A 24,034-nucleotide genomic window follows, 5' to 3' on the forward strand; every position below is an offset into this window, starting at 1 on the left:
GTTCTGCATTTCTTTCCAGGTAAAATTTATCACGTACGGCGGAAAGGAGAGCTTAGCGACAGTAAGCGAACTCCTCGCTACCTCTCGCTGCGCCAAGCTCGGTTCAGCACCTAAGAAATCTCGCGATATTTTCATACCCCTCCCGACTCCTGCCCCGCCGCTCCTGTGGCGGGAACATTCCGGAAGTGACGGCTAGTTCTGCGCAGTCTTCTACAGGAAGGACGTCAACATCCCAGAATCCTTGGAGAAGGCGAAGCGGAATCTGGCGTTTCCGGTGCCGAGCTGTGTGGAACGTCTAGGCAGCGTGGTTTGGTTCATTTACGGGAAGACGTACACGTTTGTTCTTTGAGGGCCGTGGCCTTGCGGGCCTTTTGTGGCTACAGTTAGCTTTTTCGCCCTAGCATAAGAGCTAAAGGTGGACCGCACGGCGCCCTGATCCGGCCTCACCATGTTGGTGCTGTTTGAAACGTCGGTTGGCTACGCCATCTTTAAGGTAGGTGGAAGATTGAGCCGTTGCAGAGTGATCGCCTGTGTTGAACAGGCGAGGAAACTTAAGGAAATATAAGAAGAGGCCGAAACTACTCAGGATCGTGTGGGTGCGTTTTAAGTCCCGGGGCTCGGAAAGGGAGTGGAAAAGCCTAAGAACCCCGTGTTTCATTGAGCACGTGGCCCCGCCGTTTGGAGCGACCGGTTCGTGCTGCCTTAGAGGATTTGGCCCAGTCGACATGGGTAGGGGTCGTATTAGTCTTGTAGGTTATTGCAGAAACTTCGTATTTTAGTTTAGTTTAGTTTTTGCGATGCTGGGGATCGAGCCCCAGCACATGTTAGGCAAGCACTCTGTCACAGACCTAACCCCACGTTCGAGTTGAGATTTTTAATGTAGCTATTCTGAGGAAAGATCGAAAGCTTTTGACTTGATATAATTTGTCTTTTGATAAGGTTTCTTTGCTGTATGAAGACTAGATTACAGGAGGCAAGAAAGGATATTTTTGCTTTTAATTTAGACAAGATGAAGTTGCTTGAATTAAAGTTATGGAGGTCTACGTTGACATTTTGAGGGTAGAACTGTCAGGATTGGTTGAATGGGTTGGGGTTTTAAGTGAATGGTTTAGTATGAAGGTTGTTGGGGGCACAGGTGCGCAGGATTTCCGGTTTGGGCTCTGAAAGCTTGCATTGTTAGATGTGGTAATGTAATTGTGTAAATCGGGCAGCTCAAGTTTGAAGCTGTGGACAGAAACTTGGGCTATTGATGTCAATTTGAGACTAGATTGTTCAAATAGGGAAAGTTTAGGAATGCACATAACAAGTTCATCTTCCAGCGAGGCGCTGCCGAGATGTTAGTAACAATGAGGTAGATTAAGTACTTTCCATGTGCCTAGCACTCTGTTGAGCCCTAGGAACACAGGAACGGGAAACAGTTTCCACATTCAATCTAGATTATCTGTTGATATAAGGTAAAAGTTCTCCACAAAACACGTATAGTAAAATTTTAGTTGTTGGAAAAAAACTACACCGGTTGGGCGTGGTGGTGGGAGTCTGTAATCCCAGCACTCAGGAGGCGTCCTAGGACTTGAGCGTCCGAATTAAGAGGCCAGCCTGGGCTACATAGCGAAACCCTACCTCCAAAACAACCAGAACCCCAACGCTTGTACTTATTTTTGTGATAAGGGTGCAAGAAGGGTACTGAGAGCGTCTCTTAATTTAAGTTGCATTTCTGACATTTGAAAATATATTTGTTTGCATTTGTTCGGTCGGCTGGTTATTTAATTTTATTTTTGTGGGATCGAGGTTTGAACTCAGGGCGTCATGCTTGCAAAGCAGGCGCTGTCTCGCTCCAGTCCATTTTGCTCTGGCAAGTAGCTAGACTCACAGGCACGAGTCCCCAGCACAACTGCTTATTTTTAAGAAAGCCAATAAATTATAATAAAAAGCAGAAGGAATCTTTTCTTATTTTCCCTTTAATTGGTTTTGTTTTTAATGCAGTATCAGAAATTTTAAGGGACTTTTAAAAGTCTTTGTTCCTCTCAGAGCTCCATAACATCCATTTTGCTTTTCTAGAATCTTATCTAATTTTTTTTTTCTTTTTTTTTTGAGGCAGGGTCTCAGCCTTCCTGGTGCTGGGATTACAGGTTCAAGCTGTAATCCTGCCTTTCAGGAAGAAGAAAATTTTGACCTGTTTAACAAATGCTCACATATAGCCTAATCACTGAGTAGTGTATTTTTTAGCATTATTGAATATGCTTTACATGGTATACAACTGACCTATTTTCAGTAAAATTTATGCACTTGTCAATCACCTCTACAATCCAGTTTTAGAATGCTCAATGCCAAAAAACTCTTCTGCCCACTCAGTTTAGTCCCAACTCTAGGCAACCACTAATCAGCTTTCTGTCTGTATAATTTTGTCTTCTCTAGAAATTTCGTGTAAATGTAGTAATATTTTAGTCTTTTGTGGTTGGACCTATTTTTCACTTGGCCTAATGCTTTTGAAGCTAATCCATGTTGCATGTATTAATTCACACCTTTTTGAGCCATGCACATTTTAAACTATTGAATTGATTCATGCTGTGTGCACAACAGGTTTCATATATTTGTCCATATTGTCTGTATTGAAGAAAAAGCACCAAATATTCTAAAGTAAAACATAGAAAATCCTCAAAAAATGAAAATTAGAGAATGTAGTTTTTGATATAGTGGTGCTCTTTCCTGATCATAAATTCATTTTTGTGTAAGAAGGATTCTCTGGACATACCTGGTATGCTGTGAGTGTTGTTTTTTTGTTTGTTTGGTTGGTTGATGTTTATTTTTGGTGGTCCTGGGTTTGGATTCAGGGCCTCACACTTGCTAGGCAGGCACTCTACCATGTGGCCATGGGAGGCCAACAGTGCTTAAGATTTTAATGGTGGTACTAGGTATATACTAGTTCTACTTAGAAACTGAAATTAGTTCATCTTAATCTAAACAGTAAGTTGTAAATTTATTGTTGTTTTGTGGGGTTTGAATTCACACTTGTAAAGCAGACGCTCTACCATGGAACCACATCTCCAGTCCATTTTTCTCTGGTGGGATTTCTCGAACTATGTGCCTGGTCTGGTATCCATCCTCCTGATCTCAGTCTCCCAAGTAGCTGGGATTACAGACATGAGTCACCAGCATCTGGCTAAGATTTTTTTTAATGTAGAATTTCCAATTTTCCTATCTGAAAATGAATGATTAAAAATTTGAGGCAGCCAGTCATGGTGACACATGCCTGTTCTCTCAGTACACTTTAGGATTAGGAAGCAGAGGCTTGACTACATAGGGCGACCCTTTCTCAAAAAAAAAATTAATGTAAAACAAAATGTACCTTTATTTTGTTCAGACTGTTGTTATTAGTAATGCTCTTTTCAGTCTTCTATGTTGTAGCGTGATTGGAAACAGCCAAGATTTTGTTTGCCGTAACATAAGTCTTTTCAAACCTTTGGGTAATTATGAGTTACTATGATTTTATTACAATTCCTTTGTTACCTTAACTTTCAGAATGGTGGTAATAGCTTTTAAATACGCTAATTTTGTTATTCAAGTGTTATTTTCAAATACACTTTTCTGCTAGAAAAATGTGAATTTTTTACTCATTGAGTCATACCCCTATTTAGTGCAAATGCACTTAACAATCCATGAACTTTAGGTATGGTTAGCTACATTCTCTGCACAACATAAAAAGTTACTATTCTGTGAACTGCCATTAGTAAAAACTAAACTTCTTTTTTTTCTTTATTCCTTTTATTTTATCATTTTTACATTTACTTACATGTGTATACATTGTTTGGGCCACCTCCTGCCCTCCCCTCCAAGAAAAATAAATTTCAGTAAATATTTTAGTGCAGTCTTGAAATTTGGTGGAATACCAGCACTATGAGTTGAAGTTGCTTACTGCTCCATTAATTGTGATTCCTTCATAATTTTTCCAATTTGAATTATTTCAGCAAACTTTTCGAGTTCTGTAAATCTAAGTGGTGTATAGGATTAAATTTAAGTAACACAACAAATCCTTAGAATTGTCTTGCCATGCATCTGAAAGACTAAGATCTGCAATACTTCAGTATTGTTTTTTCTATTGTAAAAAAATAATACCAGCCACTGGGTGCTGGTGGCTCACGCCTGTAATCCTACCTACCCAGGAGGCAGAGATTAGAGGATTGCAGCTCCAAGCCAAGGCAAATATCTTGGGGACCCTATTGAAAAAACCCATCACAGGAAAGGGCTGGTGTCGTCCCTGAGTTCAAACCCCATTACTGCAAAAAAAAAAAAAATTGTACTAAACTAATAAGTATTAATGTATAAATGTCCTGTGATACTGTGAGTTTAATAAAAATTTATCAGCTGTAGTTTCATAAAATCAGATGCATATTATTTCACCAAGCTTAACATGCTGTTCTTTTACAAGTGTAAGTTTGATTAGCCAGTCATCAATTATAATCCATTTCAGGGATGCTAAATGTTGGGGTGTAGATTTTAGGGTTGAATTACCCTATCCTAGTTTGAGCAGTTGACTTATCACAGTCTTGGTAAAAAGTGTAGGTAAATAATTTTTTTTAATTTACTTTTTTTTTTTTTTTTTTTTTTGGTGAGACTGGAGTTTGAACGCAGGGCTTCTTGCTCTCAAAGCAGATGCATTATTACTTGAGCCACACCTCCAGTCCATTTTGTTCTGGTTATTTTGGAGACGGAGTCTTGTAAACTATTTGCCCTGGCAATTCACAATCTCAAGTAGCTAGGATTACAGGCATGAGCCACCAGAGTGGGCTTAATTTTACTCCTGATTTAAGTGAAATGGTAGAATTGTTTATAAGCAATTTGGCAACATCTGTCAGCAAACAAAATATGCCTAATTTAAATGATCAATTAACTCTATTTCCAGTAATTTGTTCTATAGAAGACAGCATATAGGTAAGAAATACAACACTTAGGCACAAAGGAATATTTTCTGAAGCATTTAAAAGGAAAAATTAGCATAATTTAAATACTAGTAAGGGCAGAAACAGTTATATATTCATATAGCTCAATTGTAGATTGTTAAAACTTCTGTCCGTGATAATTGTAAATAGTGGGATTCCTAACAGTGTGCATGAACAGAATGAAAGTTCTAATGGACCCCAGCTAAATCCAACAAGAACTACTAACTTGACCAAAAGTTTATGCTTTGTAAGAAAGCTCATTATTTCAGAGAGAGAAACAGCTTTCACTGCCCTTATTTTGTGTTATAGTTATACTTAAGGAATGTAACTATATATGCATAAGATGTACCATTTAGAGAGAACTATTTTTTTGCAGGTTCTAAATGAGAAGAAACTTCAGGAGGTTGATAGTTTGTGGAAAGAATTTGAAACTCCAGAGAAAGCAAATAAAATGTAAGTAATCTTAACAGCAGTTAATATTTAGGGGTTAATTTGTTTGAAAATCTGTTTTCAAGGTAGGGGCAGTATGGTTACTTCACCATCAACGAATCAACTTGTGAAAAGCCTATTGGGTGAATGTGGTCTTTGGATTTGTATATAATTATATCCATAGATGTCAAGGATGTACTTAATTCATCTGCTACTGCTAATAAAAACACAAGAGTAGAAGGAAACTTCTTGAGGGAGGGGGATATAGAAGATTGAACCCAGGGTCTCATGCACCCTAAGAACATGCTCTACCATTGAGCCATAACCCCCTGCCCCAAGAAAAAATTTTAAGCTTGCCCTAAAGAGCATTAAACCCCCCCAAAATGGCATATTAAACAATTACAAAAGCAAAACACAAACTTGTAGCTTTGTAGTGAGTTAGGTAAAACCCTAAATGACATCAGTAATGTGATTGTTAAACAAATTGTAGCATATCTATAAATTCGGAGAGTTATTCATGATGTGCTGAGAAAAATATGCTTCAGGGTAACATATTTAATATGGTCCCATTCTGCAGTGTTTCTGTATATCTGTGCATTTAAACAAATATTGAGAGACAAATGCGACTTCAGAAGGGTGGAAATTCAGATAGGGAAGGGTCAAATAAGAGGAAATCATACTTCTTCCCTAAATCTTTGTATTAGAACTGTGTATTTAAGGAACCACCAGGTTGTTCTCTTGCCAGGTAAGAAAACACTGCTTTAGATGACACTGTTTTAGGTAAATAGATGACTAGTTTGCCTTTTTGAAGGGTTATATGGTTTTCTGGGTTAATCTGATTCATTGTTGTCAATGATGTATTCCTGTTGGAACTGAATCTAAGTGATCTGACTCAAAAATTCGTCACTACCACTGAGATAACAATGAATTAACTATTTGTATATTTCTTCTCCTCCCTCCCTCCTCTGTCTCCCCTTCTTTCCTCCCTCCTCCCAGGCTGGCTTCTGCCTCAGCCTCCCAAGAACTGGGATTACAGGTGTGCACCTCCATGTCTGGCTTATATTTCTATTTAAAATGCTACTCTCACTTAAGTTTATGAGATAACAAACAGATCTGAGAATGGCATTTGTAATGGATAGACAAATAAAATGTCCTGGCCTTAGCGGGACTCATATTTTTCCTTGAGTCCATTCTGTGCAACATAGCAAAAGCCATCTAAATCCAGTTTTAAGCAGCAAGGAATATGTTGATCTTTAACATCTTTACTGTTGGTCTAAGTTTCCCTCAAAGCGTACAACTGTCTTTGTATTAGTCCAAACATTGCTCAATCAGCATTTGGGAAAACTGATCATTTTATGAAGAATATTCGGACTTTGTACCCTGATTCATGCCTGAAACAGGCAAGTTTCTTCCATTAGTATATACTTTAGAAAAACCTAGTATGTCTTTCTCAGCTGTGTGCTTTTGCAGAATCAGTGTGCCTCCATAACTTGTCTCTTCTCTCTTTTTTTTATGTTCTAGAGTAAAGCTAAAACATTTTGAGAAATTTCAGGATACAGCAGAAGCATTAGCAGGTAAAGTAAGAGACTAGAAACTTTTCTTTAAAAAATTAATCTTGGCAATTTGTTATCCTTACTACAAGTTTGAGTTAACCTTATTCAATGTTGTCAATGATGCATTCTTAATGGAACTGAGTTTAAGTGATCTAACTCAAATTCGTCACTACCACTGAGACAACATTGAGTTAGCTTTTTTCACCGTAGGGCTGGTTTTTCCCCCATGTGATGAGTGGTGAGAAGTGGTTAAATTGATCTCTGTTTGGAAACCAGCAGCATAATGCTGAAGCACAATTCAATTAAAGCTGTTCTACAAGGGACCAAGGTAATGTGGTCAAGTACACAGCTCTCTGATAATTTTAATCCAGGGATAAAGTTGAAATAGCCAGGTTTCATAGTTGAAGAAAGCTCTCCAGGGGTATGCATTCTTAGTTTTGAAAAGCATCAGTGTTAAAAAATCTCTAGAGACTAATAGAAGGGTTTGTTTTTGACAGTACTGGGATTTGAAGTCAAGGGCCTCGTGCTTGCTTGGCAGGTGCTCTACCACTTGAGCCGTGCACCCAGCCCTAAAGAGTTTTCAAGGAAGCTTGATCTTTTTAAAGATTTAGAGGAATGGGTGATTCCATGTCTTCAAGTTAGACTTTACAAAGGGACAACAGACAAAGTGATAGGGTTTATTACTAGAAGTGACTTAAGGTATGATTGGGTTTTTTTGGTGTTAGAGAAAAATGGGAGGCATAGGTATGATCACTTAAATTCCGTATTGTAAATCAAACAACTACTTGATGATAAATTTGAAGATGAAAGACTATAAGAAGAATATGGTTTAAAGCTAGATAAGAATTTGAAAGACACACATAGCTTTGTTAATCGACCACAGGGGGAAGATAGGATCCTCAGTGTGGAAATTGGGAATCCATCTAAATATGCTGGAATATTAATGGGCTACCTATCTGCAGAGGGGAAGGCTGAAGAAGGATCCAACAGCGAGGCTAGCTTATTTTCTTAAATAGTTCTAGGGCTTCTCCATCTATATATCAATAATTAGAGCCTCCTGTAGCCATAATACACAACTGTGGTAATAGTTTTTTAAAAATCTGTTCACAGATTCAGGCATGGGTAGAATTTTGATAAAATCCCTAGCAAGATTGTGTTAGCTATCCTCCAACTCTAGAGGGCATTGTTCACATATATTGTGTTATGACCAGCCCTGATCCAAGTGGCCTCTTCTGAATTTCTTTTTGTGTATCATCTCTAATCTATTTGGGACATTTCTGACCAGTTCTTACTAAATGTATTAAATTGATGAGCCTAATCTTTGGCCAAGCACAAAGCACATTTTTAATATTATTAGCTAATGGATTAATCACATAGTGATTCTCAGATTTTTGCTCTTCACTTGCTAATTATTGAACCTTTGAAACAACCTGTGAGATAGATACTACTTCTATGTTACAGATGTTAAAACTTGAGACTTGAAGTATTTAGCTTTGTGTTCTTTAAAATGCTATAAGACAAAAGTGGGGGGAATATGCATACTAGGTGAGAATTTAGAGAAATCTTGGGCTAGTGATACAGCTCAGTGGTAGATTACATGCTTTACATGTGCAGGGCTATGGGTTTGATCCCACAGCCACCAAAAACCAAATAAAAACCAAATCTCCCCAATCTAACTTCCATGAGGTAGAGATTATCACGTCCTATGCAGCATAGGAACATAAGCTCTGTCATTGAGCTATGTTCTTAGCCCAAGGGCTTTAAAACTTATAAAAGGAAGACTTTTATTTTGTTTTGTTTTTTTGTAGTACTGGGGCTTGAACTCAGGGCCTTCATCTTGAGCCATTCCATGAGCCCTTTTTGTGATGGGTTTTTTTGAGATAGGGTCTCTGGATTCAAACAGTGATCCTCTTAATCTCTGCCTCCTTAGTAGCTAGGATTACAGGCTTGAGCCACTGGCACACTGCTAAGACTATTAATAGAAAGGTAGATTGTAATGAATGAATATATTATATATATCAATATATATTAGTATATTAGACATTAGAACCCAATGGCTGGATGTAGTGATGCACAATTGTAAACCCAGCACTTTGGAGGCTGAGGCAAGTTCAAGGTCAGCCTGAGCTACATGGTAAGGCCCTATGGTAGAAAAAAGAAAAAGAATCCATCAGTAAAAGGTTGAATTCTTGGATGAGTTGTGTTATAAGCAGGTACTTTTTGTCCTTTCTTTTAATCTTCCCAGATAACATGGAATGGATTTGTATGTAATTCAAATGGGTGGAAGTAGGATTGGGAGAGAAAAGCAACTGCCTGACTGATAAAAAGCAAACTGTCTGGTTTTACAAACTATGACAGATTTTCCTTCCAGGCATATTTAACCTCAGGCAAATGCCAAAAGAGATTTTAGTCCCTGCAGGTTTAGAAGATAGAAGTATATACAGGAAGGATAGGAGTTATAAAGTAGCAGGTTTAGAGCTTTCCAGAAATGAAAGCAGTCTCAAAATATAATAGGATGCCTTCAGCAGTAAGTTCTCCATCACAGGAGGTTTATAACAGAGACCTGATGATACATCTGGATTTGGGATTAGCCAAGAAATTAGAACTCCTTGAAAAACATTGTCACAGAGCCTTCAAAATGAATGTATTCCTTTTTACCATTTGTGACATGATTTTTATAAAATATTCACATTGATCATTTTGTTCCAAAGTATATGATAAATTCAGGCCTTTTGAAAGAAATTACTTTTTCCTTCAAATTTTAAAATAAAACAAGCTCTCATGGTTAAAAATCTGAGAGTAATTCTTTCTTTTTCTTTTTTCCTAAAAAGCATTCACAGCTCTGATGGAGGGTAAAATCAATAAGCAGCTGAAGAAAGTTCTGAAGAAAATAGTAAAAGAAGCCCATGAACCTCTGGCTGTAGCTGATGCTAAACTAGGAGGGGTCATAAAGGTAAAGTCTGGGGCTGTTGATGTAGCTCAGTGATAGAGTCCATGCTTGCTATGTGCAGGGCCCTGGGTTCAGTCCCTGGCACAAACTAAAGTCATAGTTTTCTTTATGCCTGTTAGAGCTCACGTACAGCATACTAACTACAAATCCTAACCTTTATTAAGTTGTCACAAGGTCTCATACTTGGTCTTTTTCCCCTAGGCCACATAATAATAAACATTTTTTAAAGGGGGATATAGCAGCAAAGGTAGGAAGAAAAACTTGAAAAACCAGCTTACCAAACTCAAAAAAGCAGAATACTTTGGGAGCCAGTTGTAATAGGTTCAATCGTTTTTTGAATAGGAAAGAACCACGTGGTCATGGCAGAAGTGTGCTAAGAGATTTGGGGATTTTTGTTTGTTTTTTGTCATATTGGGGTTTGAACTTTGAGCCTACACCTTGAGTCACTCCACCATCCCTTTTTTTGGGTTGAGTATTTTCGAGATAGGGTCTCAAAAACTTTGTTTGCCCATGCCAGCTTTGAACCACAATCTTCCTGATCTCTGGCTCCTGAGGGTGGGATTGCAGACATGAGCCAATGGTGTCTGACTTTGTTTGGTTTTTTTTTTTTTTTAGTGAGTCCAAATTGTTTACTTAAGGGCTGGAAATATGGTTCAAATGGTAAAGCACCTGCCTAGCAAAAGTGAGGCCCCCCTAGTTCAAGTTCTGTACTGCTAAAGAAAGAGAGGATTGCTAATTTAAGAAGTTCGTTTAAATAGATCACTTCTAGTACTGTTGGGCAACAAAGCTTTGTGGGATGGTTTTCAGTCTGCATATTCTTTTTGCCCACAATCCTTGGTTCATATTTTCTGTCAAAATCCATAAATTTTAGCATAATAATAGGAAGTAAGCAAATATTTTCAGTATTTTAGGAAGCAAAACTATTCTAATTCCAAGTTGAGTCTTCTATATAGACATGCTCGAGAGAATGAAAGCCTGTAAAAATACACAGCAAACAGTACTGCTTGAATGGGTATTTATACATGAGGCATAAAACATTTGGAGAAAGGCACACTGAAGGATATATTGCTAAATCAGTGGGATTGTTGGTATCTTAATTTTTTTTTTTCCTTCGTAGTTTCTCTGTTTAGAAAACTTTTAGGTTGGGGTCATGGCTCAAGTTGTAAAGCAACTGCCTGCCTAGCAAGTGTGAGGTCCTAAGTTGAAATCCTAGTACCACCCCCTCCAATAAAAACGTTTATACTGAATATCACTTGTATGATATGCTAAATATTTTGTTCTTAAACATACAGTGTAATACATGCTTTTTTATGTCTGTTAGTTTTTTGCATGAGATGAATTAGAACTATGTGAAGGAGTTAGCAAATATGCTGCAAAGTGGAAAAGTGGAGGTGTGCAGGAAAAAAATGAACCCATTTGTGGCGTATAGAAAGGAACACTAATATTTGTTGGGAAAGGGCCTAAGACTTGAGACTTTTACTTTTGATTAATTTTTTTTAATTACTTTCATAATTTTAAAAATGATGTAAAGACCCTTTCTATCCAACAAACAACAAAATTAAGTCAAATTGTATTAATGTTTTACAACCTTTGATACATAGAACTAAGCTGTCTTCCAGTTTTCAGAATTGACTTCCAACAGCAATATACTCAATGCTCTTTAAAAAACATAATAGAAAATAGAAACTTATACTGTGTCTGAAAATTGGATCCTTAAATCATTAGTATTTTAACATATAAGAAAAAATTTCAAGAAAACCTTTTCCTCATTTATTATAAATGTTATTGTAGGAAAAGCTGAATCTCAGTTGTATCCATAGTCCTGTTGTTAATGAGCTTATGAGAGGAATCCGATCGCAAATGGATGGATTAATCCCTGGAGTAGAACCACGTGAAATGGCGGCCATGTGTCTTGGATTGGCCCACAGGTAAGAATAATAGAAAAATAAAATCAGCTTATTTTTTTCAAATAAACACTTACACAGTACTGTCCTAAAAATGTTACTACAAGTATTAATTTAATCCTTATAACAGTATTCATAAATATCTCAACTGAGACGGTAGTGTTACTCATGAGCATACTGATGCTCAAGATCGGCATAGCTGGTCAGTGGTAAATCAGCATCTGAACCCGCACAGTCTGGCTTTTTGGCCTAGACCTTTTCTAGGGTTTCTCTAGCCTTCATTTCTCTGTCTTCTGAGACATGCTGTGCCTCCACCCTCTTGACATTTCCCAGAATTCTCTTTATTTGCTATGGTCTCCTCATTTTGCATGTGTTTTTGTTGTTTTAGTCTGATTTTTAATGAGTTTAGAATAAGGTAAAAAAGAAGCACATTAACCCTGTCATGTTTAACCAGAGGTGCCTTAGTACCTGGCATTCATGGTATGCTAATCTTTAAAAGCTTGACATTCTGCGAAATTGCACTAAAATCAGGAGAGAGTAGGCATTCAAGGGCAGACTACTTAAAACCTTTGCAACTTGATAAACAGAGCACTATCAAAAACAGTAATTTGAATTAGCACAGTTAAAAACTTGTGCTGAGCATGGTGGCACATGTTTGTAATCCAACATTCTAGAGGCCCATGCAGTAGTATATCTAGCTTGAGGTCAACCTGGATACATAGTGAAACCCTGTTAGTCATTCTCTTTCCCACCCCCCCACCCAAAAAAAAAGCTTATATTAATAGTACAATGATCAACAGTCTGTTCTTGTTAATTAATTTTTGGTGGGGTTGGAGTTTGGACTGAGGACTTCACATTTGCAAAGCAGGTGCAGTACTGCTTGAGCCACACCTCCAGTCTGTTTTGCTCTTGCTATTTTGGAGATGGGGTCTCTCAAAGTATTTGCCTGGGACTGGCTTCAAAACACGATCCTCCTGATCTCAGCCTCCCAAGTAGCTAGAATTACAGGCATGAGGTGCCACTTTTTCCTGTTAATTTTAAAAGGTGAGCATATAATAACGAAAGAATTGAAGCTGCTGAGTTACAGGGATCACAGAAAAACATCCAGAGACCAGAAAGAGTTTTTGAAACTCGCATTTCTACAAATAGCAAAACCAAGTCAATATCCAAACATAGAATAGTCAGCACTGTGTATAGCAGTGGTTTTCTGAAGGTACTAGGGGACATTTTGACAATTTCCAGAGGTGTGTCATGAGGTGGTGGGTGGGGTGGGCAAGGGCAGATAAGGTCTGCCATCAAAATCTAATTGGTGCCTAGGTTCCAGTGAGTCATGCCTGTAATCCTAGCTACTTGGGAGGCAGAGTTTGAGGGGGTCGCAGTTTGAGCCCAGGCTAAAAAGCGAGCTGTATCTCAAAAATAGCCAACACAAAGTAGGATAGGTGGAGCAACTCAGCATAGCAAGTATAAGGCCCTGAGTTCAAACCCCAGTACCGCCAAAAAAAAAAAAAAAATCACATGAATCAATAGAACTTCTGCCGTACTTAGCATCCCATTTGTCATACATGAATTAATTTGTGTTAAGCAAATACAGGTTGTATCAGGGAAGTGCATTTCAATAAGTTTGTACTTTTTGGCAGGAGTTCTGTTGCTTGAGCCAAGTGCCCCAGGCCTTTTTGCTTTACTTAGTGTTTGGATATAGGGTTTTTACCTGGTCTGTCCTGGACCACAGTCATCCTACCTATGCCTCTAGTGTAGCTGAGATTGCATGCTCATTTTATTTGTTGAGATTGGACCTCACTATTTCTCCATCCCCTTGCTGGCCTGGCCTCCAACCACAATCCTCTCAATCTTCACCTCCCTAACAACTGGGATTACAGAATTATGCCTGGCATAAGTTTGTGCTTTCTGATTTTGTATAGTGCATTCATATTTAACTAACTAACTAACTAAAAGTAATATAGCTTTGAGGAGAGGGATTTGGGTTTTTAAAAAAGAACTTTTTAAGATGTTACTTTAAATGTTTACCTGGATGCTGTGTAACTAGTTGGTTTCCTCTCTTATCCCCAGCCTGTCTAGATACAGATTGAAATTTAGTGCTGATAAAGTGGACACAATGATTGTCCAGGCAATTTGTAAGTACATGGTAAAGTCTGACCTGTTTTTTCTTTACTTTTTCCTACTGTTGAGACTATCTGTTGAGAAAGGAGATAAACTAGAACTTTAATAAGTAAAGTAGGTAAATTGGGAAGGCAAAGTAGAAAAAGTTGGAGACGGTGTGGATCACGTTAATACTACATAATCTGATTCATTTGTCTTTTTCCATGCTAAAACAGTAAGTGGGTTTTGTATTTCTGCTTTTTCTCATTTGACTTTCTTAAAGGTTAAAAACATCAAAGCATAGCATGTCCAATTTTTAAAAATGGCTTAGAAGAAGTGAAAGTAGAGGCTGAGTCCTTTGTGCTCCTACACTCATGTTCACAGCAGCAAAGATGGGGGGAAAACAACAAAGAACATCCATTAGATGAGCAAATGTTTCGTGTACATGCGTGGAATATCATTTGGCCTTAAAATGTAATGTGGAAAGACTGAAAACATGCTATGTGAAATAAGCCAAATTCAAAGGACAAATGATACATTGTCACTTGGGAGGCACTGAATAGACAAATTTACATAGAGGGAGAGTTAGTTTTTAAAGGGTATGGAATTTTCAGTTTGTGATGATGAAAATGTTCTGGAAATAGTGGTTGCACAACATCGTGAGAATAGTTAGTGCCACTGAAAGTACACTGCAATGGTTAAGGGTAATTTGATGTGTACATTAAATAATAAATTCCTCGTGTGTTGTTTTCATTTAATCTCCTGCAGCCTTGTTGGATGACTTGGATAAAGAGCTGAACAACTATATTATGCGGTGTAGGGAGTGGTATGGCTGGCATTTCCCTGAACTAGGAAAAATCATTTCAGATAATTTGACGTACTGCAAATGTTTACAGAAAGTTGGTGAGTATTTGTTTATCCTTTAAGACATCAAAAATAAATAAATTTGGTTGTATCCCAAAGCATAAGTAATAACTCCCTGAGATTTCCACAGGGTTTTTTTTTTTTAACTGTATATGTAGGGAAGTATAATTTAATATCTGGTTTTAGAAACAAAATAAATTTTAACTTTTGATTTTAATAACCTAGACAGCAGAAACATGGTCCTAGTTGGTTATGTTTTAATGTGTTCTTGTGATGATTAACTGAAATTGCAACCAGTTTCAGTTGGCAATTATAGACTTAGGGATTCCAATAATTAGAATACCTAATCCTAGTAATATACCTATTATATACTAATAGAATTACTGTAGTAATCCTATCAGCAGAGAAACCTGTGGATTGGATCAATAGATTATCCCAAAAAGTTCTTGCCCCAGCTTCAGTATGAAATTGTCTTGTGACAAAGTCATTAGCCTTTTCCTTACTTTTGCTGAAATAAATTTTTGTGGGACATTTTCTTTTGCCCTAATTTTTTGGAGGGAGATAATGGTGGGGGGGGAGATTTATCTCTAAAATCAAGCCTTTGCATAAGGACAACCAGTTACTAGTAGGACAAATTTGTTCACTTTTTGTTTCATTTGGTCATTCTTTTGATTGGTTTATGTCTACATTTTCTTTTGACTGTTTGATGGATTTTATGTAATTTGTTGAAGAGTGATTCTCCCTCATCCTCTGCAAACATTCCATAGGCGATAGAAAGAACTATGCCTCTGCCACACTTTCTGAATTGCTGCCAGAGGAAGTGGAAGCTGAAGTGAAAGCAGCTGCAGAGATATCTATGGGAACAGAGGTTTCTGAAGAAGATATTTGCAACATTCTGCACCTTTGCACCCAGGTAAATTATGCCATGGATAATATAATTAAGGTCTTTCTTGCTCTGTAATTTCTGATGGCAGTGATGATTTTACACTATGTGTGCACCTGATAACAATATGAGGGTATTCAGTCACTACCTCATCTGATGCCATCTTTTTTTTTTTGTATATTTAGAAGGGAGAAATACATAATAAAGTGAAGTTATTTTTCTTAGCATTGGCATTACTGCTTGAATAACCAACTAACCAAAGAGTGCATTGAGAAGCCATACAAGTATGGCTTGAGTTACTTAATTCTGAGTTATATGTTTATAGCCCATGGTGATAATTTTCCCCCTAAATTTGAAGGTAGTTATGCAAAAATCTTTGGAATTTTCAAAAAATATAATAATACTAACATTATTTTGAGAAAGAATGCTAAGTGGCTTTCGAGCATCATCTAATATAGTCCCCAGGTCATTTTATAGAATACTGAGGAGTAAATTTAACCATCAAGCAATTGCCTTTGATAACTCAGGAGTTATCAAAACTCAGAGTTTATGATAACTCAGGGAGTTTGTTTTTGTTTTGACACAGGGTCTCACTGTTGCCCAGGCTGGCCTCAAACACCTGGGTTCAAATGATGCACCTGCCTCAGCCTGAGTAGCTGGTACTACAGGGGTACTCCATCATGCTTGGCTCTTGGATTCCAGTGTATTTTACATGTGAATTTTATACTGCTTTTATTCATAAGGTGTTTGGGAATTTCTTATTTTATTCTGTGTATTAGGTGATTGAAATCTCCGAATATAGAACACAACTGTACGAATATCTACAAAATCGAATGATGGCCATTGCACCCAATGTTACAGTCATGGTTGGGGAATTAGTTGGAGCACGGCTTATTGCTCATGCAGGTGACAGTTTTAAAGTGATTTGTAAATATGAGTATTTGGAGTTGACTTTTTTGCTTTCAAAATCTTCAACGGTACTTATTAAAGATGAGTGGCCAAGTGTTCAATGATGATTTTATTTGTTTGCCTGATTTCCTTTTGGATAATGAAGGCATCTTTAGTCACTACCTCTTCTGAGACACTTGTCCATTGTCAAAAGGATAAAATTAGTTAGCATTTTCATATTAAAAATCATCATGAGTTTGACCCTCAGCACTAAAAAGAAAAAGTTATCAGACCAAGATTTGAATATAGTTCTTAAAAATGACTGATACTGAACACATTATTATAATTTATCACAGAAGATTATATAAACTTTTATAGGTATAGCTAAGCTTGTAGCAGTAAGAGATGCTTGGGCCAGTAAGTAGTACTGAGCTGAATAGTCTTAGTCTTCAGTTTGTCATAGACATTCATCACACAGCTCTGCTTATGCCAAGAGTCACAAAACATAGTGGATTTTTCAGGGAATTCAGTGCCAAACCATAGAATCCTAAATTGTATGAGATTTTTATTTATTTCTATAGCTTTAATAATAATTACAGTCTTCTGATTTTTGATGGTGCTGGGATTTGAACTTGGGGCCTCGTGCTTGCTACTCAGGTACAAACCTGTTTAATACATGGAACTTTCAAATACCCAGAGGTACATTTCTTTGTAACTGCTTTTTCTTTTGTAGGTTCTCTTTTGAATTTGGCCAAGCACGCAGCTTCTACAGTTCAGATTCTTGGAGCAGAAAAGGCTCTGTTTAGGGCTCTCAAGTCTAGACGAGATACCCCTAAATATGGTCTCATTTATCATGCTTCACTAGTAGGCCAGACAAGTCCTAAGCACAAAGGAAAGGTGAGTTTTTCCAAAGTTCAGCTTTTTCTTTTTCTTCAAACAACTCATTTTTCTTTTACTCAATAGTTAGAGTTCACATTACATTTTACTGTTGTCTCCTTGGATTAGAGAGTGCTTCATTGTTTCAATAAAAAAGCATTTTTGTATACTGGATGAAAAGAATAGAAGAAATTATTTGTCCTTTATAGCCATTTTCTCTCACCATGTTAGTATTTTTCTAGGATCCACCAGTGGCTAGTGCACCAAAAGTATTGTTTGGCAAGAAAACCAATCCAGTATTTAACTTGAAATTCAAAGCACACTAATGGAGGAAATAAAGGGTTCTGTAAAACAAAGCATCAATTAGCTTGAAAAAGGATCCAGAAATACTTAAGACTATTACACTTATTGTGGATGACCTCACGGCATAAAATTAGTGACACAAACTGCTATCAGCTCTTTTCGTCCATCCAAGTGCTGGTGATGTGTAACCAGGTAGCAGAGATTCAAAAACACAATAGGAGGGCTGGCAGGGGAGCTTTCCTAGCAAGCATGAGACCCTGGGTTCAATACTTAGTACTACCAAAATATCATAGGTGACTTGAGTTACATTATTCATAATACTTTGGAGCTCAATTTTTAAAAAGTCCTAGAATAAATTGTTGTGTGATAATTTGCTTTATATCTCCATTTGGAAAATAATTTACCTCTGACTCCATGCTTTCAGATTTCTCGAATGCTGGCAGCCAAAACTGTTTTGGCTATCCGTTATGATGCTTTTGGTGAAGATTCCAGTTCTGCAATGGGGGTTGAGAACAGAGCCAAATTAGAGGCCAGATTGAGAACCTTGGAAGACAGAGGGGTAAGAACCACATCCTGCTTATTGTAAATGTTAACTGTCAAAAGTTGATAAACTGAGTAGCTTCATGGATTTCATTTGTTATTTTGTGATACATTTTAGTATGTCTAATACAGGTTTTTTTTTTTTAATCTGTTAACAATTTCTCTTATATTTACAAAAAACTGACTTACTAAATAATGTTTATAAGACATGGCAGAGTAAGAAATTTAACAGGTATTGCTGCTTGCTGGCCTGCTGATTCACTGGACAATGTATTATGAAGAGATCTTTATTTAGAATTTTGTTAGTAATTTTCATTTTTCTTCTCAGATAAGAAAAATAAGTGGAACAGGAAAGGCATTAGCAAAGACAGAAAAGTATGAACACAAAAGGTGAGTACATTTAGGGGAGAATGAATGAAAAGTTTTCATTTATTTAAATGTTAATTATTGACAGCCGTTTTTTAAATCAAACTTAAAGCACCTTAGTGTCGCCATAATCCTTTTGTTTTTTAACTGATAAGAGTTAGGTATATTGATGTACATATTCTTTAGACAAATGCATATATATTGTGGAATGGCTAGATCAAGCTAACGTGTTATCTTACATTTTTATTGGTGGTGGTTGTGGTTGTACTGGTGCTTGAACTCAGGGCCTCACACTTGGTATTGCAAGCACTCTACCTTTTTTTTTTTTTTTTCCAGATAGGGTGTCTCATGTTTTTTCCTGGGGCTGGCCTCAGACCTTGATCTTCTTCCTACCTATATTGTCATACATTGCTGGTATTACAGTTATGTGCTGCCTTGCCCAGCTTATTAATTGAGATGGGGGTCTCACTTTCCCTACCTACACCTTAATCCTCTTAATCTCTGCTAAGGTTACAAGTATCAGCCACCATGCCCGGCTCATTCTTGCTCTCTTTGTGTTGAAAGCACTTAAAATTTAAACTGTACTCACCATATTGTACTGCTTAATTTTTTTCCTTGCCATTTAGTTTTTCATATTCACTTCTAGCTTTTAGTCATAGATACACATCTAACTTTTTTTCCAGATTTTGTTGGTAATTGTTTTTCATTTAAACTTCCCCTATACACTCTATCAAAAACAATGTTTGTTCACAAAGTTAACCCAAAATGAAACTTAAAAGTGAAAAGATAATGCAGCCAATTAAGCCGACCAGCTTCCTTTACCCATGGGGACCTGGTGTGCAGTGGCTGCAAACAGCAGCTTCCTCGGTAGTGTATGCAGCCTGCTGTTTGTGTGGGTTGCCCTAAGGGACCCTGGAGACAGCTTTCTAGTGAGGGAAAAATACATAGACAAAAGACAAGCCTAAAACTGACCTATAGGCATAAAGAAGTGTTGAAACTTCACTATCACAGAAGATTTGTGTGGAGGGTGCATTGGTTATCATTTGGGGTGATACTAGACAGATCCTGGTGATGTTTCCATGATGAAAGTACAGTGCTATAGCTTTTCTAGAAAGCCGTTTGACAAGTCTATATCAAGATCATTAATTTAATAAATGCTGCTTTTAAGATTCTTGTAGTCCTATACTGTAAGTGGGGAGAGAGCAGTAAATCAGCATCAATAATAAGCATATTTACTTACACCAGTATTAAAGTATTCAGTAAATTGTTTTTCTGTATTCTGGGAAGGAACCAAGTGTATTTGTTAAGGTCATTAGTATTTTCTTAGTTTTCTTAGTTTTCCTAGTTTTACAATGGCCAAATAATTCTGAAATTCATAAAAGTCTATTAATTTGGTGGCACTATTGCTTGCATCAGGGCTCCACACTTGCCAGGCAGGTGCTGTACTTATTGATCCATGCTTCCAACTAAAATTCTTTGTATTTAGTTGGCAAATGTGGAGGGTTTTGTTTTTGTTTTTGTTTTTTTTTACTTATAAGTGATAATCCATAAAAAAACCTTCTTTTTTTGTTATTTATTTATTTGTTGTTGTTGTTCATTTATTCACATGTGCATACATTGTTTGGGTCATTTCTCCACCCTGCCCCCCCCCCCACATAAAAGCAATATATCTGTAAGTCCATTTAACAGAATATTTCTTGTCCTTTTTTTGTTTGTTTGTTGTATTTTTTGATGGTACTGGGGCTTGAATTCAGGGCTGTGTACTTATTCTGGAGGTGCTCTACCACATGAGCCATGCCCCCTGCTCAGGAATTTTTTTATGTTCCTGTACCATTATGCACTTTTAACACATGTACTTAAAGTTAACAGTTATGAGAATTACTTTTATGTTTTAGGCATAATTACTTTGTTTTCTGCTACATTAGCGCAAAAGTTAATTTTGGGTTTTAGGAACTCTTTATCCATGTGTATCCTGCTTTATTCCTCTACCTCTTAGGATCTTATGATAAAGACTGAAAGCTTGGTTTTGTTTTGGTTTTTGGTAATTGATTTAATTTTTACTTTCTACTCTAAAATGTAACTGCATTGTATGCTTGGGTAAATATTACCTCAAAGAAAAATTTTTTTTCTTGAATTGCAGATAGTTATAGAGATTTTCTGAAATTCTTTGGCTCTTTCAGTGAAGTGAAGACTTACGATCCCTCTGCTGACTCCACGCTTCCAACCTGTTCTAAAAAACGCAAAATAGAAGAGGTAGATAAAGATGATGAAATCCCTGAAAAGAAAGCAAAGAAATCCAAGATTAAAGTTAAAGGTTAGTTTTTTATTTATCCTCTGATAATGATACAGTCTTATAATTACTCTTTGTTGAGGTGAGGTCTTGCTGTGTAGCCCACACTGGTGTCTTAACTCACAGTGGTCTTCCCCAGTGCTGGGATTACAGGCATGCCCCTCCTCCATGCCACATTTATAATTCTTACAAATCCTCAAGAACCACATACTTTAATTCTTAGAGAAACAACCATTACACTTATTGAAAACTAGTAGTGTCTTAATATGCCATTATGTTCTCTGGGAAGAGTTAGGATAGTGTTAGGTGTATCAGATTTCCTATCTTTGAGTCTATAGAATTGAGTATTTCACTCAGTGCACAGAGACTTTCTGTTTCTATCATGTGAACTATTTGGGGAGTTGGAATAAAAGGAAAAAAGGCATGTGGTTTCTAAATTGGTTGCAACAAAATAAGTAGTTCTACAGTTAAGAAGGAACATCGCAATGGTTTTCTTCATCATTTGAATGATAGAGTAGACTAGAAGAGCGCATGTTAGGTAGCCTGCCATTACAGTGGTATGTAATAGGCATTCACCAGCCAACAAGGCTGTCTTGGGAAGTTGATAAGCAAGTGCCCCATTTATTTGCATTTGAGCACTCAGTTGGTTTAGTTTAACTTGGTTTCTGAATAGTTGAGTTGTCAAAAGTATGCTGTCAGCAGATGTGTGTTCCTGTCCTGGGTAGAGAAAACTTAAACAAGTTATTTAATTTCTGTGCTTCTATTTCTTAATTGAAAGGTAAAGGAGATCCCTAAACCTTTTGCTTGCATTTACAACAATGAATTCCAGGCTGGTATCCTTAGGTGTAGGTGTACATACAATAAGCTTTTAAAACTTTACATGACTGCATCTTTGCCACTCCCAGTCTGTTACCCCACAATTTTCCCCATCTCTTAAGTGGCAATTCCGGTTGCTTTGGCTGTCAGCTCTGACTCTGCTCCACCCAAGTTTGTTCTTAACACCACATTGATGGTATGTAGTAGCCACATTAACTTTCTGTCGCCTTCTAATTGTTCTACCAATTCTCCCCAAATCCCTCCGCCTACATACACCAAGAAAAATCCTTGGGATCTTAATATTTCCTCTCTTCATTGGAGTATTTTCCCTTGGGATTTGTGCACCATTCACTTCCCAGTCTCTTAAATGGCCACCATTTGGTCTAAAATGTCCGTGTATAGCTGTCCTTCTCCAACATTCCCATTCCTGCTTTATTTTTATCCTTAGCATTGATTACTATCTGTTGCATAGTACATAGTTTATTTGATATCTCTCTACTCTCACTAAAACAAGATTCATAAGGGAAAAAATTGATAAGGATAAGGACTTTAAGTGCCAGTAACAGTCCAATGAGATAAACATTTTTAAATTACATAGATGGAAGGCAGGAATAAGAAGGTTAAATAAATTACTCAGTCACAGCACATACAATTAGCTCAGGCCTACTTAGAATTTGGAATTTGTACCTTCCCCCCACAATATCTTGATCATTTCTGGTTGTTTGTTTTTTTCTTTTTGTGGTCCTGGAGTTTGAACTCACGGCCTCATCCTTGCTAGGCATCTTAATCATTTCTAAAATAATTGACTTGTCCCAGAAACAGTGGACTTGATAATTAGTTGACCTTTTTTAAAAATCCTGATTTCTATATATCACTTTGTGATCATGACAAAATTACTTCTCTGAGCTTTGTATCATTTATAAAGTTGGTGATATTAGACCTGTCTTGAAAGAATTTTTCCAGTTATAAAATGAACCCAATACTGGATGGTTGACCAGAATGACAAGAGGGAGTAAGTTCTGTACTGTGCTAAATTTTTATACTGCTCTCTATTCAGCCGAAGAAGAGGAAGAGGAAGAAGAACAAGAAAAGGTACTTGTAGTAGAAGAGGAAACATCTATAAAGAAGAAGAAGAAAAAGGATAAAAAGAAACATATTAAGGAAGAACCACTTTCTGAGGAAGAACCATGCACTAGCACAGCAATTCCTGTAAGTCTTTAATTACCAGTATAATCTTGTTGTGGCAGGGTGTCCATATTTTAAACTACTCTGCCAGAAATGAGCAGGTATTTTAATAAAGGATTTCATTGAGAGGGAAGAAGAAATAAAATCATCTATTGTAATTGTATTCTAAAGTCCATTTCCCAGATTTACTACAGAAAAATGAGTTTGCTGTAAAGGTAGAAAAGAATATAATTTGGCTAAAGTCTGGCATTTTTTGTATTGTTAGAGTTTACTCTTTGTCCCAAATTTGTTTTCAAAAGAAGTAAACTTAATCTGTGTCTCATAAGAAAAAATTATTACTTACAATTACAGTTCTTTCAAAAGCATTCTTCTGATTATTTTCAGAGTCCAGAGAAAAAGAAGAAAAAGAAAAAAAAGAGAGACAATGAGGACTAATAGAAGGACACCATAATTGTCTGTCACCTGGACACGTCATGCTTAAGATCCAGTTGGGATATCCCAGAAGTGCCCTGTCAAGGACAGGTTGAGAGAAACAGTGACTGGTCATCTATAGCTTTTCAAACCTTTTTTGTGTCTTGACATTCACCTCTCAACCTTATTAGGTCATCATTTCTTAAGGTCTTTGATATACAAATAAAAGTATTTTCTTTATATTTTGAGGCAATTCTGTGATCTCTTTACATTTTAAGTAGAGACTCTTTACCCTTTCTATATTTTGTTCACCATCTGATGGTTATTCTTTTTTATAGTTATTACTAGAAAGTGAGTTGTTAATAGTTAATTTGGAACTTTAGCCTTTTGGAAGGCAGTGATTAATTAGATGGACCAATTTAAGAAAACTTACTGTGTTTCTCTTTATTTTTTTGGAAAATTTTCCTTTTGTCTTTTTCTGCCTCTGTATTTAAATAAAGATTTGTTCGATTTTTAAAGATTTTGGTATCTTTCAAAAAGGAAGAAGACCTGTATATTATTTTATTCACTATTCTAAAAATGTGTGACATAATCTTAATTTAGATCCTTATTAACTTGTTTTTTGTGTTTTTGTTTTTTTTTTTTTTTTTTTTTTTAATTTATGGTGCCGGAGATTGAACCGGGGCCCTGTACTCTGCCACTGATCTACAACCCCAGTTGTAGAAATAAAACCATCTATTGT

At 36.8% G+C, this 24,034-nt stretch overlaps 1 protein-coding gene and 5 non-coding genes across 8 annotated transcripts; all 6 read left to right on the forward strand.

Moving 5' to 3' along the window:
* Positions 1–230: 230 nt before the first annotated feature.
* Positions 231–23,534, forward strand: Nop58 (NOP58 ribonucleoprotein). 3 transcript variants are annotated; one of them, XM_074071436.1, is made up of 16 exons: positions 231–493; positions 5,314–5,390; positions 6,363–6,402; positions 6,888–6,940; positions 9,751–9,872; positions 11,661–11,797; positions 13,841–13,905; positions 14,639–14,773; positions 15,502–15,647; positions 16,397–16,523; positions 17,239–17,402; positions 18,109–18,243; positions 18,553–18,614; positions 20,771–20,904; positions 22,754–22,905; positions 23,266–23,534. In XM_074071436.1, exons 2-16 carry the CDS (start codon positions 5,321–5,323, stop codon positions 23,314–23,316), a joined length of 1,593 nt encoding a protein of 530 aa, XP_073927537.1. In that variant the 5' UTR covers positions 231–493; positions 5,314–5,320; the 3' UTR covers positions 23,317–23,534. The 3 variants fall into 3 exon arrangements, with proteins under 3 accessions (XP_073927537.1, XP_020015348.1, XP_020015354.1); XM_020159759.2 differs by lacking the exon at positions 6,363–6,402; XM_020159765.2 differs by lacking the exons at positions 231–493; positions 6,363–6,402 and adding an exon at positions 7,130–7,247.
* On the forward strand, positions 6,206–6,294 carry LOC141422987 (small nucleolar RNA SNORD70). Its single transcript, XR_012447666.1, has one exon. It is a non-coding gene; the product is annotated as a small nucleolar RNA SNORD70 (small nucleolar RNA).
* LOC141422988 (small nucleolar RNA SNORD70) lies at positions 7,024–7,110 on the forward strand. The gene has a single exon (XR_012447667.1). It is a non-coding gene; the product is annotated as a small nucleolar RNA SNORD70 (small nucleolar RNA).
* Positions 15,700–15,782, forward strand: LOC141422999 (small nucleolar RNA SNORD11B). The gene has a single exon (XR_012447678.1). It is a non-coding gene; the product is annotated as a small nucleolar RNA SNORD11B (small nucleolar RNA).
* LOC141422998 (small nucleolar RNA SNORD11) lies at positions 16,620–16,702 on the forward strand. The gene has a single exon (XR_012447677.1). It is a non-coding gene; the product is annotated as a small nucleolar RNA SNORD11 (small nucleolar RNA).
* LOC141422899 (small nucleolar RNA SNORA70) lies at positions 19,380–19,514 on the forward strand. Its single transcript, XR_012447601.1, has one exon. It is a non-coding gene; the product is annotated as a small nucleolar RNA SNORA70 (small nucleolar RNA).
* Positions 23,535–24,034: the final 500 nt, after the last annotated feature.

This window comes from Castor canadensis, chromosome 4 (assembly GCF_047511655.1).
Source record: "Castor canadensis chromosome 4, mCasCan1.hap1v2, whole genome shotgun sequence".
Taxonomy (NCBI): Eukaryota; Metazoa; Chordata; class Mammalia; order Rodentia; family Castoridae; genus Castor; species Castor canadensis.

What these genes read in the sequence shown, in the direction of transcription:
- Nop58 (XM_020159759.2), top strand. Translation starts at nt 449, where the DNA reads ATGTTGGTGCTGTTTGAAACGTCGGTTGGCTACGCCATCTTTAAG. An exon ending in TTGGCTACGCCATCTTTAAG is followed by an intron (nt 494 to 5,313) that starts GTAGGTGGAAGA and finishes ATTTTTTTGCAG; the next exon opens with GTTCTAAATGAGAAGAAACT. An exon ending in AATGATTGTCCAGGCAATTT is followed by an intron (nt 13,906 to 14,638) that starts GTAAGTACATGG and finishes AATCTCCTGCAG; the next exon opens with CCTTGTTGGATGACTTGGAT.